This window comes from Salvia miltiorrhiza, chromosome 4 (assembly GCF_028751815.1).
Source record: "Salvia miltiorrhiza cultivar Shanhuang (shh) chromosome 4, IMPLAD_Smil_shh, whole genome shotgun sequence".
Lineage (NCBI taxonomy): Eukaryota > Viridiplantae > Streptophyta > Magnoliopsida > Lamiales > Lamiaceae > Salvia > Salvia miltiorrhiza.
This window is the reverse complement of record NC_080390.1, coordinates 39,180,055-39,195,106: the sequence shown is the minus strand read 5'-3', so window position 1 is coordinate 39,195,106 and position 15,052 is coordinate 39,180,055. Positions and strand designations below refer to the sequence as shown.

General features: G+C 36.7%; 1 protein-coding gene across 5 annotated transcripts; it reads left to right on the top strand.

Annotated features, from left to right (window-relative positions):
- Window positions 1–7,717: 7,717 nt before the first annotated feature.
- On the top strand, window positions 7,718–15,052 carry LOC131021574 (uncharacterized). Of its 5 annotated transcripts, none has more exons than XM_057950830.1 (14): window positions 7,719–8,174; window positions 9,753–9,846; window positions 10,170–12,461; window positions 12,537–12,746; window positions 12,852–12,944; window positions 13,016–13,132; window positions 13,204–13,578; window positions 13,637–13,869; window positions 13,948–14,121; window positions 14,200–14,307; window positions 14,379–14,448; window positions 14,527–14,634; window positions 14,723–14,811; window positions 14,895–15,052. In XM_057950830.1, exons 3-13 carry the CDS (start codon window positions 10,179–10,181, stop codon window positions 14,804–14,806), a joined length of 3,855 nt encoding a protein of 1,284 aa, XP_057806813.1. In that variant the 5' UTR covers window positions 7,719–8,174; window positions 9,753–9,846; window positions 10,170–10,178; the 3' UTR covers window positions 14,807–14,811; window positions 14,895–15,052. The 5 variants fall into 5 exon arrangements, with proteins under 5 accessions (XP_057806812.1, XP_057806810.1, XP_057806811.1 ...); XM_057950831.1 differs by having other exon boundaries at window positions 7,719–8,200; XM_057950829.1 differs by having other exon boundaries at window positions 7,718–8,174; window positions 9,753–12,461; window positions 13,646–13,869.

Sequence of the window (15,052 nt, the reverse complement as noted above, 5' to 3'; positions counted from 1 at the left end):
TTCTTCGTAGGGCGGCGGCCATGCATATATATATATATATATGGTTTAAGATAAATATATAAAAATAATAATAACAAAGCAACATAGTATTTTTAAATTAAGCGGTTAAATTGACACAGTTTGTCTTGGCACAAAAATCCGGCCAACTAGCATCGGCTATTTCTGGCGGGATCTGTTACGATTATTTTATAGTAAATTAATAAATTATTAAACATTTCCAAGATATGTGCTTCAATTCAATCAAATACTCCATCATTTAGTTATTTGGAATATGAATACTAAGATATATTAGAGAGAAAAATTAGTAATGACCACTAACTTCTAATTTGAATGTTGTGGTGTAATTTAAATGATGATATGGTCTCTTAAAATATTTCTTGAGAACTTTTTTAATTACAATAAGTTGGCCACCCATAGGAAAATATCTGGCCGTGCCATTAAAAATATATATGTAATAATTAAAAATATAACTTGTATTACAATAATCTAATAAAAATAGATACTAAAGAAAACTTAAACAAGCTAGCGGGTAAGTTCGACAAAAGTAAAGATTGAAGAAATAGATAAAAGTTAGTTTTGTATATTTGGTGAGTAGACTATTTTATTAGCAATAAAATTGTAAGAGCATCTCCTTGGCGCTTAGGGGTGGCACTAATTGGTGGTCCCCACCTTAATGCCATCCCTCTTCAGTGCATACATTGGCATTATAAGTGGCGCTAAAATTTTCATTTACAATTAATCTCATTTTTACTTTTCTATTTTAATATTTTATTAAAATTAACAATAAACATTACATTAATTTAAATACAATACAATAAATAAAAGTATTACAATAATAAAAAAATTAGGTAAAAAAATTTAAGGAATTGAAAAAATTTAAATTTTAAAATTAAAAATATAAAAAACAATAAATAAAACAAAAGATATTAAAAAAAGTCAAAAGCATTTAACCTTAGTACACGCCGCCCCCACCTGACCTCTTTTCTTCTATTCTTCTATCTCCAGGCAACTCTTCTCTCTTTCTATTTTTTTCCCGAGCGCGTGTTACTCACGCAAACACCCTCATTTCCTTTGTGCCTCGGCACCAAGCTACATGCCGCCCTCAAGCCACCGGGATGCGCCAGCCCGCCACCCTCCTCTTCGTGCCAGCTCGGTCCGGCTCCAACAATTAGGGCTGGAGATGCTCTAACTAATGTAGTGTAATAGATACCAAGTAGTAAGCAGGGTATCTTATCTATATGGACCGAGAAATCGATAACACTACGAATAATCCTAATAAATTCTAAAGCAATATCCAGACAACAACAAAATATGGTGGAGAAAATAATGAGACTCAAAACAAAGAAAATAAACTAAAGAGAATAAATCAAATAATAAAGATAGTGACACTAAAAAATGTACTATCGTTAATTAAACATATGCATTCAACATATTGATTCAATTATCAATTTTAATCCAGCCTTGATGAAATATCACTATCATATTCATAATATTTTCTTACGAACAACTATGAAAGTAGGTTAATAAATTACCTATCACATTCAAAGTCTCAAGAAAATAAATTAACTCCAAATAGCACACAAAGAATAGCTTCTAATAGTCCACCTATACATTCAAGTCTCGAGGTAAAACGAACAACTAGATATGAAAATTGTTGATAAGATAATTCACAAGAAATTAAGCACCAAGATTCATGATCACAAGTTGGAGGGCAAACTAATGATATCAATAAATCAACACACAAGTTCAATCAACTACATACAAATCCTAGAATCAGAAAAGAAACTAGTAAACATAATTAAATAAATAAAAATATAATTAAAAAGAAAGCAATTGAAAAGACTGAAATAAATAAAACCCGAAAATAATCTTGAATTAATGAACAACTTGAATCTTGAATTCTTGCAGAAAATAAATCTAAGCTATGAAAACTATGAAGTTCTAAGTCTAGCAATATAAAAATGTGAATGCGGTCCCTTAAATGGGTCAACGAAGAGACCTATTTCTAGGTACAGAGAAAAGCCCAGTCTAAAACCCGAAAATACTAGGAAAATGTAAAAAACTGAGAAAAAGATGGACATGTGGCTACCCCTGGCGGCGATCGCCGGCCGCAACCAGCACATAACTCCTCCTATGCTAGGGGATCGCTACTGACGCCGAAAACTCGCCGAGCACCACGATGATCAACGAGCAATTATTGCCACTAATGCTGAAAACTCAGTGAGCACCATGGTGATTGCCGGCAGGTCGCCGACGCCATGCTTTGCTCCACTCTATATCTTGGTGTTAGGTCCCTTGGGGTCTCGAATAGGTGTATGGAGAGGGGGGGGGGAATACACCTATAGGCTATTTTTCAAACGAAAACAAACTGACACAACCTTTTTCAGTTAAAAGAGTTTAACAAGACTTAGGTTGGCGACTGATACTGAATACTCTTCAGTAAGGAGTTATCAGTTAAGTCAAAGACTTTAACTGATACACGTTAGGCTTCAGTCGAGTTTGTAAAACAGAGGAGTAATATGAATCTCACTGACTATCCGAAGATTTATAAGTTCGACTAATATTACTGGCAGCGGAAAACTTTTCTTTCGAAATAGCCTTTGTGATTAAACAAGTTGTCAAGGTTTATGTTTCACTTTGCTATTAATCAGTTTCAATTGATAAAACGTTTGTGCACAGATAAGAAAGATAAATACTGAAAGCGATAAACAACAAAGGAATTTTTACGTGGTTCGGAAAAACTTCCTACATCCACGGTCAGTTGATCAGACTGACAACTTCACTGGGCTTGTGCTTACGGGTGCACAGCAAACCTACACAGCCGAAGATCCAATCTTTAGTACCAACACACTGGATTGGATTTCTCACTCTTAGCTTCACTGAGACAAAACTATGCATTTCCACAAAGACTAAGATCTCTTGGAGTCAGAACACTGGTATGAACTCCTTACAACTCAAACTCTCAATTCGGTCGGTTGAAAAGAGGTTCGAAAACTTGCCAACTAGATTACAAAGAATAGGTTCTTTGTAATCAGTTATACCTAGGCTTTGGATATACAATATTTGCCTAAGTTCTAAGAGAATGTATGTAATCAGCAGTGGCTGATTTTTGGCTTTGTGATTCTCTTATTCGATTCAAACTTTGGAATGGCTTTGAATTGCTGAGTGAAGAATTCAGCAGTGTTTCAGCTTATGTAGTTGAATCGGTGAACATTGAAGTGATCATCGAGCTCTATTTATAGGAGAGGTATTGAATAGATCTGTTGGCTGAAATGGTCTTCAAGAATTCATCCGTTGGAGATAGATTTGAACTTTGTTGAGGCTTCAATCTTCGAGGTTCCTTTGTTTTGTGAAAACAGCTACTTTGAGAGCAGGAGATACGACGTCTCTGAAAAGGTAATCACCAAAAAGGAAGGCTCTGCAGAGAAAGGACGATCCTCGAAATCTCTGCATTTGATGCGGCTGTACTTCTGGAGTGCGTGGCTTCCTTTAAGCTTTGGAGCTTCAGTCCGAGGAAGAATGTTTAACTGATACTTGACTTTAGTATCAGTCCGCTGAGTCCACATGGCTCGCATTAAGTAATCAGTCGTAACTAATTCTTGGACTAGTTAGTCAAATATCAGTATTTGACTCTGCCTTAAATCGTCAACAGTTGGCAACTTCAGTCTTCAGTCCTCCGGCTTCAGTCTCAGTCTTCAGAACAACAACTAAATTAGAAAAGAACTCTAACACTTGAGTTCGAACAGTTCTAGTTTATTACAAGTGAAACTTATTGATTTTGGTATCATCAAAACTAGGATTAGGATATTTCATTAAGTTCTCAACAAATTCCCCCTTTTTGATGATGCCAAAACCACACAACAGTTCTAAGACAAGAAAAGACTGAACAAGAACAACAAGTTATTAAACAAGGTGAATATTATTCCTCCTTAACAAGATAACCTATTAACTTGCATTCGAAGGAAAAACACAACAGTTCAAAAAGATCAAAACGAAGACATAACTAAAGTAAATAATCAGAGCCTGGACAAAAAGATATTGTCTTCAGGTTGAGATCGAAAGAAGTTCATTTCATTTCTTTAATGATAACTGATGAGAAATCAGTTGAGGTACAGAGCAGAACATACAAAGGAGTAAAAAGCATAAAAACACATGGAAACCTATGGACTCCAGCAGTCTACCTGTTTGCACCTTGAACTTCGTCTTTGATCTTCGTCTTCATCTTCATCTTCATGTTCCTAAGCTTGTTTCTTCTACACTTATTTTCCATTGACTCGAGGTCTTACTGGTTCGTCATCCTTAAACTTTTGGTGATCCTTTTGCTTTACCAACTTCAGTCTTTCGAGAAGATGAGAACCAACTTTGAGAAAGTTTTTCTCTGACTTTTACTTTCCCCCTTTTTGGCAACATCAAAAAGAGAGAGCTAATGATGGAAGCTATGATCAGAGGATACCCAACTCCGAGTCTTAGAAGCTCTTGAGAAGATTCGAGAGGAGTGTGAGTACAGAGATGCAGAAGAGGAAGACGCCAGTGGGAAGGGAGATGATGATGGAGATGGAGAAGAGGAAGAGGCTTGGAGATGACGAAGGGGGGTGGGGAAAAGGTAGGTATGCACAGCTCTTTGGAGATATTCATGTAAGGCGGCTATGCATACGGACCTTAAAGGGAGGATGAGGGGCTTAAGATGGAGAGAGAGATGACTAGCTTGGAGAAAGAGGGAGAGTACGTGAGATGGGTGTGAGAGGCGAAAATCGAATCAGTGACAGTCGTGAGGACTAGCACTGTCGATTTGCCGGCACGAGGTCTTAGCTGAGAAGACCATGTGTGGCTGGGGATGCCGACAGTCAACGAGAGAGAGCTTGTTGTTGTTGCATGCCATGGAGGTGAGTAAGATATGTGAGATAAGCTTGATAACCTCCTGAAGCGTAGAAGCTTCTTGGCGCCTGGCATTAGGATGGAAGGCACTCTTGTCGCTGGATATAAGTGAGGGTAGAAACAAGCTTCACGTCGAAGAAATGTCGATGTCCAGTGGAAGGGTCCTGTGTAGACCAGTTGTGCGAGCATCATTCTCCCACTCCATGACTGTTTTGTCATTGATCTCTCTATTGTCGGAACGAAAGTTTTCTGCAACTTTTGGAAAGTGTTCTCACAGAAATTTATGTGAAAAGTTGTTAGTTGTGATGAAGAAAAGTTGCAAGTGTGAAGTATTTAAAATACTAAGTAAGAAAGATGAAAAGTTATTCGATTTTCGTGCCTAAAAGCATTTTGAAGAAAATTTTCACATCCGCCGTCACTGCAGAGGACGGAAGCTTCAAAAAGAAAGAAAAAGTAATAAAAATAATTGTAATTTGTCAAATCAAAGAGATTTTCAAGATTTTAATTGCAGAGGCACAATAGTTGGATTTGATCAAAATAAAGGATCAAGACAAGTTAAAATATTTTTAAACATAAAGGTACTTGTCCTTCTCGGATATTTCATTTTTATTTCCAACAACCAGTTAAAGCGTTTTAAAAGCAACTGATTAGTTAGAGAAAGATTTTATAAACTCATAATTGAATTTAACTGATATATAAAAAGTCAATGTAAGTTAAAGATACTTACTGGTCGACTGATCATTGTAGTCAGTCGATACCACGACGTTTGTTGACTTTTCTGAAGAGGTTCCCCCTCAAACGAAGGCTTATCTTCTTTGGTTGCCACGTCATCAGTTGAGGAACACCTGTTGACTGAACAACAGTTGTCATGACTGCAGTTAGAAATCTTCAAGAGCAGCGTCATTCTTCGGGGTTGATGAGGTCGGTCCTTCCACAAAGATCGTTGAACCTATCTTCTGGAAGAGCTTTGGTCAGCAAGTCTGCTCTCTGAATTGCGGACGGAATCCATTCAACAGAGACGTTCTTCTTTTCCACATGGTCACGAATGAAGTGATGACGGATTGCGATATGTTTGACTCTTGTGTGGTGAACTGGATTCTGAGAGATTGCAATAGCACTGAAGCTGTCGCAATAGATAGGAACTTCTTTTTCGTCGATCCTGTAGTCCTTTAGTTGTTGGACTAGCCATAGGAGTTGTGAACAACAACTTCCCGCAGCAACATATTCAGCTTCAATTGTAGAAGTGGCGACTGAAGTTTGCTTCTTTGAAAACCATGAAATGAGCTTGTTGCCTAGGAACTGACAAGTTCCTCAGTTCCTGAAGTTGATTTTCGATCAATTTTGCATTCTACAAAATTTGAATCTAAGTATCTGGCAAGCTTGAAGTCATCGTCAACTGGATACCACAGTCCTATGTTGGGTGTGCCTTTGAGATATCTTAGAATACGCATTGCAGCGTCCAAGTGAGCTTCCTTGGGATTTGATTGATATCTCGCACAAGCTTCGACTGCAAATGCAATGTCTGGTCTGCTAGCAGTCAAATATAGTAGTGATCCAATGATTTCTCTATATTTGGTTGAAGATACAGATTTCCCTTCAGATCCTGGATTCACCTTCCAGTTGGTGTTCATCGGAATCTTGACTGATTTCATATGTTGAATGCCGAACTTGTTGATCAATTCTTTGGCATACTTTGACTGGTTGATCAGTATTCCTTCTTTGGTCTGCTTCACTTGTAGTCCTAGAAAGAAATTCATTTCTCCTATCATTGACATCTAAAATTTGTTCGTCATAATGTCAGCAAACTTCTTGCACATCCTTTCGAATTTGGATCCGAAGATGATGTCATCGACATAGATTTGAACAAGTAGAAGTTATTCTCCTTCTTTGAGTGTGAACAGGGTTCTGTCAACTGATCCCTTCTTGAATCCTTGTTCAACCAGATACTCAGAGAGAGTATCATACCACGTTCTTAGAGCTTGCTTCAATCCATAAAGCGCTTTCTTCAACTTATACACCTTTTTTGGTCCAACAACTTCAAACACTGAAGGTTGTTCTACATAGACTTCATCAGTGAACACTCTATTGAGAAATGCACACTTCACATCCATTTGGTGTACTTTGAATCCTTTGTGAGCGGCAAAGGCTAAGAAGAGTCTGACTGCTTCCAGTCTTGCAACAGGGGAAAAGGTTTCATTGTAGTCGATTCCATCTTCTTGACTGTATCCTTTGGCCACTAGCTTTGCTTTGTTTCTCACCACGTGTCCTTCTTGTTCTTGAAAATCTATTTCAATCCAATCACCTTTGCATCATCTGGGCGATCCACTAGTTCCTATATTAAATTCCTGTTGAATTCATTGAGTTCTTTTTGCATTGCGATAACCCATTGAGTGGACTTCAGTGCTTCTTCAATGTCTTTGGGCTCAGTGTCTGACAAGAAACAACTGAAATGTTCATCTTCATTGATGCAGTTCTGGTTGATGTCGTAGCTGAGGTTGCACATTGATCTTCGAGTCTTCACACCGTCTGATGGTTCTCCAATGATACACTACAAGAATTCTGGTAATAGATGACGCATTATAAACGACACGCAATAAAAAATGTCGTCTATATGTCAATAGACAACACGTTTTCTCTTGTATGTTGTCTATGACCGAGCTTTTACACGACATACCACAAAACATGTTGTCTATTATATGAATAGACGACAAAAAAATAGGGCACGTCGTCTATAATATGCGGTCATAGACGACGTGCATCCGCCTTGTCGTCTATTCATATAATAGACAACGCAATTGAGGTTTGTCGTCTATTAACGCAGGTCATAGACTACGCAAATGAGCAGCATGTCGTCTATGTTCATGGTGAGGTGCTAATACACGACGTGGGAAGGCGCGCGTCGTCTTTAATACAATAGACGACGTGCAATGGGCTTGTCGTGAGTCTTAAATTTCAAATTAGGTTTAGGCGTTTCCCTGCACTCTCTCGCGCCGCCGCTCTCCCAAATTTCGTGAGTTTGAAATTTCAAGCAAAGTCTCCGCCGTCCGTCACTATTCCAGCCACCGTCCGTCGCACCAGCCACTGTCGCACCCACCGGCGCTTCGCCCACCGCACCACCTGACGCCTCACCCCCCTCGTCGATCGATTTCGCCGCCCACCTCCGCCTCGGCGAATGGATTAGGCGAAGCCCTTGCCGCCGCCGTGAAGAGCCACCATCGGGAGGCTCTTGCCGCGATATTGTGCTGCTGCCGTGAGGAATGTGACAGTGCAGCACAAGGAGAAGGAGTGCTGTAATGAAGGTGTGAGCAATGGATATTGGTTAATGGTGAATTACTTGCTCATTTGTTCTTGCATTCTTTGTTGCTGAATTTGCTGAATATTGGTTAATGGTGAATTACTTAACCTGATTTAGTTGGATTTAACGTTTAGGTCTCTTGCTGATTTTTGAGATTTTTGGTGTGAGAGGGCGTGGAATTTGATGTCCAAATTAGAACACCACTATCTCGAGAATCTCTTCCCCCATAAATGCTAACTCTAAAATACTACAGATAACTAATCTTGTGAACATACTACAAGTTCTTGTAGTAAAAAGTTTATAGCAAGTGTGCTCAAGTATCTTTATCACGCAAGGTCAGACTTGTTTTGCTGCAATAGAAAAAAGTATCTTCCTTAAACCTACTATAGGCCACTATGCTACTTAAACGTACACTTCATTGTCTATATTCAGATTATGGGAATGACTGGTTTATAGTATAGTTCTGTGGAGTAACATAAAGTATCTTTTGTTTTTTTACTTATGGTGCATATGCAAGTATCACTGGCAACCAAGATTTTTGTAGGTTTGTGCTTTCCCCAATCCTTTTTTAATGTTCATGAGATTCTCTATTTTAATCTGCGTTGCATTTTTCTGTTCCCACATGACTCACACCCCACATATTATTAAAATAGAAAATGAAACTTCTTTTGAAATAGTAGACGGTTTTGAGTTGGACTGTTTATATCCTTCTCAAAATGCAGATTGTTTTCTAACAAGAGATTATTTCCCTCTTGTTCAGAACATCTTATGTTTCTGTTAAAATGCTTTGTTTTCTTGTTTGGTTTGCCTTTCTCTGTTAATCCATGAGTTTTTATTTGAACAGAACTGACTGTGGATTAAATTGGTATTTTGACTATTTTTTTAATCTCTGAATTTCATGTGATTTTCAGATGCCCTGTGTGTTTACCTAATTATATAGGGATTAGCAAATGCGGTTTTATAGGTACCAGGAATTTGTAATATCTTATGTTGAGAGAGAGAGAGAGAGAGTGGAAAAAAGAAAATAAAAAAGCACCAATGCTCGCAACTTGATTTTAAAATAACACAAAATTTTAGTTTCATTTCCAGCTATCTGCTCCTTTATACAATAAAAAAGAATATTTCAAAAGATTCTTCTTTAATTAGTCTATTCTTATTATTAAGTACTTTTTTTTTCTTTCATGCACCATTTGATTGTTCAGTCCTTTATATAATACCATGCATGTCATCCATTAATTTCAAATCAATGAAGCTAGTGAACCTGTCCTTGATAAATACTGTTAGTATAAAGGTTTCTTATGTTGTCATCATTTTTCATTATTACGAGAGGAGAACATATTTAACTATTAATCATCGATGCTTAGACTGAGATTATGCATGCTTTTTTGTCAAACATCTTTCGAGTAGTATATGGTTAGACTTTACTGAATAGATCTAAGTCTCTTTTATTTAGTGGATTATCAAGAAACAATTTACACATGTGAAAATACTTTTGCAATGTATTGTTGGATACATTTATTTGATTAAAGATATTGATTTGTATTTAAATTGATAGACAATTAATCTATACTTTCTTAAATAGGTGTTAGTGTTTTGTTAAATTGTGGGAGGAATTTCAGAAAGTGTTTATTCATCCATTTGGAAGAGAATCGACAAGAAAGGGATAAGCTTCAACGGTGAGTTCGCTATATCTTGTTTTTATGTTTTCACCATGGTTCAAATGGCAACCATGGTTAGATAAGCATGTATCTAGGTTATTTTTGCACCATGGTTATGTAAACACTGTAGATAAGCATGTATCTAGGTAGTTGATATGGAGAATAGGTTGGGGAATGGCTCGTTCCATTCCATTTGTTGCTGTGGTGATGGCTTGGAGCCGATTATGTGCTATGTGTGTTTATGTGTTTGTGTAAGAAATAGGCACAAGTAATCATAAATATTTGTGAAATTTATAGGTTAAGTAAAATGACATATATTTTTTTTAATGCCCACTCTTAAGGTAATCAAAATGGATAAAGGTTGGATGTCCAAAAATAGATTATCAAACGAGTACGAAGTAGGAGTGGAGTCTTTCTTGCAGTTTGCCGTTAAAAATGGGAAAAATCCCAATGTTATGCCTTGTCCTTGTGTCAAGTGTGGCAATCTACGCGAGAAGGATGTCAAAACCATAAGAGCACATCTCACATATAATGGCATGGATTTAACATACGTTAGTTGGATTTATCATGGGGAGAGAAGTAGACCTAACACAAGCAATAAAGAAGAAGAAGAGAGCAGTGTGGGTCATGATTTTTATTCGGATGAGCCAGTAGACATGGTGCATGATGCATATGTTGACAATCCAACTCATTTTCATAGACTGCTCGAGGAAGCTGAAATGCCATTATATTTTGGATGTGATGGTTTCACGAAGTTATCTGCAACAGTTAAGTTGTACAATTTGAAGGCAAAATACGGATGGAGCGATACTTCATTTACGGACCTACTTATGTTGATAGGAGAAATGCTTCCGAAGGATAATGTATTGCCTTCATCTCTGTATGAGGCAAAAAAAAGCTTATCCACGTTAGGGATGAAATATGAAAAGATTCATGCTTGCCCTGAAGATTGTATTTTGTATCGAAATGAATATGCAAATTTGGTGAATTGCCCTACATGTGGAAAATCAAGGTGGAAGGTGCTTAAAAATGACAAGATTAATGAAGGGGTTCCAGCAAAAGTGTTATGGTACTTTCCACCAATACCGAGATTCCAACGAATGTTTGGCAACAAAGAGATGTCTAGCAATTTAAGATGGCATGCAGATAAACGAGTTCGTGATGGCCATCTACGTCATCCTGCAGATTCACCAGCTTGGAAACTTGTGGATGAACAATGGCCGAATTTTGGCAACGAACCAAGAAATCTTAGATTGGCACTTTCGGCAGATGGTATTAATCCTCATAGTGTCATGTCATCTAAGTATAGTTGTTGGCCAATTATTCTTATAACATACAACCTTCCTCCATGGTTATGTATGAAAAGAAAACATATGATGCTCACTTTGTTGGTTTCTGGTCCACACCAACCAGGAAATGATATTGATGTTTATCTGGCGCCATTGATTGATGATTTGAAACAATTGTGGGAAGTAGGTGCTGAGATATATGATGCATATCACAAAGAAAATTTCATGCTCCGAGCTGTCTTACTTTGGACAATCAATGATTTTCCTGCATATGGCAATTTATCAGGGAGCAAAGTTAAAGGGTATTTTGCATGTCCTGTTTGTGCTGACCAAACTTATGCCAAAAATTTAAAGCACAGCAGAAAAATGTCATATACAGGACATCGGAGATTCTTACCAGACCATCATCCTTATCGAAGACAGAAGAAAACATTTAATGGGAAGAATGAGTTAGGACCTACTCCCAATATATTGAGTGGCTCTGAAGTCTTTGAAAGGGTGGAGAATATCAATTGCGTGTGGGGTAAAAAGAGTAAGAAATCTCAATCAAAAGGAGCTGACGATAAGAGTGCTTGGAAGAAGAAATCTATATTCTTTGAGTTGGAGTATTGGAAGCATTTGCACATTCGACATTGTCTTGATGTGATGCATATTGAGAAGAATGTATGTGAAAGTTTGTTTGGGACATTACTTAACATTCCAGGAAAAACAAAGGATGGAGTGAAAGCAAGATTAGATCTTGCAGATATGGGATTGAGAAATGAGTTGGCACCAATGATAGGGGAAAAAAGAACATATTTGCCACCTGCTTTTTATACTCTAAGCAAGGCAGAGAAACGACAAGTCTGTGCATTTTTTGGAGGAGTGAAAGTGCCAACAGGTTATTCATCAAATGTAGCAAGTCTTTTGTCCGCTGATGACTCGAAGCTTGTTGGTCTTAAGTCACATGATTGTCATACTTTAATGCAACAATTGCTTCCGGTAGCCATACGCGGTGTGTTGACAAAGCAAGTGCGGTATGACATTACTAGATTGTGTTTCTTTTTCAATGTCTTATGTAACAAAGTTGTTGACGTTTCAAAGTTGGAAGACATTCAAGGAGATATCACAACCACATTGTGCCTGCTTGAAAAACACTTTCCTCCTTCATTCTTTGACATAATGGTCCATTTAACTATCCATCTTGTTCGTGAGGTAAAACTATGTGGACCAGTGTGGTATAGGTGGATGTATCAATTGCAAAGCTATATTGGTGTGCTTGCTAGGCAAAAAATTAAAGTTAACATAGAGAAGTGGAGTGATGTACCTCAAGAAGTGAAAGGCACAATTTGGGAATCGGTTAAAGTAAGTTGTTTTGATGCCATATTGTTGTATTATTTTTTTTTAATTTGTTATAATTAACTTGAATTTTTCCCGCAGTTGGTGTTCAATGTGCATGAAGATTGGAAAAAGAAATGCTTGACTTCAGCAAATACAAAGTGGCGTCAATTTAAGTCATATTTGTATAAAACCTACATTATACCATTCCATGATCAGCCTGAGCTGTTGTATCATCCTCCACCGGAATATATAATTCCACAAGATGATTGGAAGGATTTTGTCATTACTCGTATGTCAGAAGAATCTCGGGTAAGATACTTAGTATTTGTGTGGATTTATGTTAAATATTGTTTATCTAATTTTTATGTTAGATATTGTTTATCTAACTAGTTCATGTTTTTATGAACTTTTTAGAAAAAAAGCCAAGAGCTAACGGCGACGCGAAAACAAAATGTATATCCTCATCATGTTTCACGCAAGGGATATGCCGGCTTACGGGAAGAAATGGTAATATTTCAATAAGTTGTATGATTTTAAATATAATACTAACACTAATATTAGTAATTTATCCTTTGTAGAAGGAGCAATTGACAGGTGATTATGAATTTGATAGAGCACTTTTGTGGAAGCAAGCACGAGCAAACAAGAAAGGGGAATTTGAGGGTGAAATGTTAACAGAAACAGTTTCAAAGATTGTAAGTATTTATGATTGCAAAATATTTAATTTAATTGTTATTACTTACTTTGTTAACAATTTGCTTTGTAGGATGTTTACCTACGACAAAAGCATGATGGTGTGTTTACCAGTAGTGGACCAAGTGATGATGTCCTTACACAAGCAATTGGGAAGCCCGAACAGCGTGGTCGTGTGAGAGGTGTTGGTGCATATGTTACTCCAACGACTTATTACAAGAAAAGTGAAAGTGAAAAAGGGAATGAAGTGCAAGAAATGAAAAAACAAATGGCTGAGATGAACGCCAAAATATTGGAGCTTCAACAACAAATGATGATGAACAAAGAAAGTGAGGAGAAGGGCAGTTGTTCTGTGAAGAATGAGCGTTGTGTTGAAGTTGATGATGATGATGTTGAGGAAGTTCCTCGTGACAATGTTTTGTCGTTGGTCAAAACACCGAGAACTAAGGTATAACTTTTAACTTATATAATATTACTTTATAGTTGTTAATTATTCAACATTCCAGTCAAAAAAGGATGTGAAGGATACAATGAAGTTGAAGGCAACCGATGTACCAACGGCATTAAAGATGTTGCACAAATACGCAAGTGTTGCACTCAATGGTGGTCGCACTATTCAATTCACCTTGGATCCTAATGTCTTTGGTAATAATCGAGAAGTTTTTGTTGAATTTGATGAAATCCACAAAATGTGTGAATTGGAGCCTATCGCAGCATCGAGCATTTGTGTCTACATATGGTAAGTTTTTTATAATTCATTAGTTAAAAATATTTGATATTGTTCATAAGTTTCTAATTTGCTTGCAATAATTTAAAGGCACTTATACAAGGAGTGTGAGGCTTCAAACATTCTTGATAGAATTCGATTTGTTGATCCATATTTGGTATCATGCGATCCAAGTGTTGACCAAAACGAACAAGCGGGTAGGTTAGGCCAGAGGTTGATTGGTACCAAAAACAATCAACTTGTTATGATGCCATGCAATGTAGGGTACGTCAAAATGATTAAGTTTGTTTTAATTAAAATGATTATGATACTTGATGGTATAACTATTAAATTTTTTATTAGTTGGCATTGGATTCTTTTGGTGATTGATCCACATAAAGAAACTGTATATGCGTTGGATCCATTGTTAGATGGTACCCATGTTGAGGATTGGAAGAGCATGATGACGTTGTAAGATTTATCGTTTTAAAAAAAAAAAAACTTAATTAGTATTATATTTTAATGTGTATTCTAATGTGTAGAGCCATGAAAATGTTCAACATGAGCATAGGAACAAGAGGGAGGAAGACTCCTTTGTGGGAAACGATCAATGTATGTAATTCCTTACCTTAACATTATGTTTCACTTTGATCAAATAGTATGTTTACTACTTTATTATTTGTGACACAGGCTCCACAACAACCTGATGGAGCACAATGTGGATTCTATGTTATGCGATTCATGAGAGATGTCTTTGACAATCTTGTATCCGATCACTCTCTCCCATTAGCTACGTTGGTAATTATAATTTAGAATTTTAATCAAATTTTAGTTTAAGGTTTCATTTATGATGGATTACTTAATGATGACAATTTTGTATTTATAGTTCACAGGAGGATGTTATTCCAAAAAAGAAATTGATGAAATGAGGATAGAGTGGGCAGAGTTTCTAAGTTCGATTGATGATTGATGATGGTAAGTTTGATACAAAGTTAATTCTTTAATATTTTTTAGATCTAAAGTTTATAAACTAATACATTCATATTTTGATCATGCAGATGGTGTAACTTTGACACTCAAGTAACCTCATTTTTGACTTACATGTATTATCATCAACAATATTTTTTTGGATTTGATGTAGGATGATTGTATGATGGATACTTTTTCAATGTAGGATGATAATTAACTTTGATTCTAATGAATGACCTTTTTATTA

Bases quoted from the DNA above. Each gene is read 5' to 3' on its own strand.
- LOC131021574 (XM_057950827.1), top strand. From the start codon at position 10,155: ATGCCCACTCTTAAGGTAATCAAAATGGATAAAGGTTGGATGTCCAAA. The intron at 12,747-12,851 runs GTAAGATACTTA...TGAACTTTTTAG, and splicing joins GTATGTCAGAAGAATCTCGG to AAAAAAAGCCAAGAGCTAAC. The intron at 13,870-13,947 runs GTAAGTTTTTTA...AATAATTTAAAG, and splicing joins AGCATTTGTGTCTACATATG to GCACTTATACAAGGAGTGTG.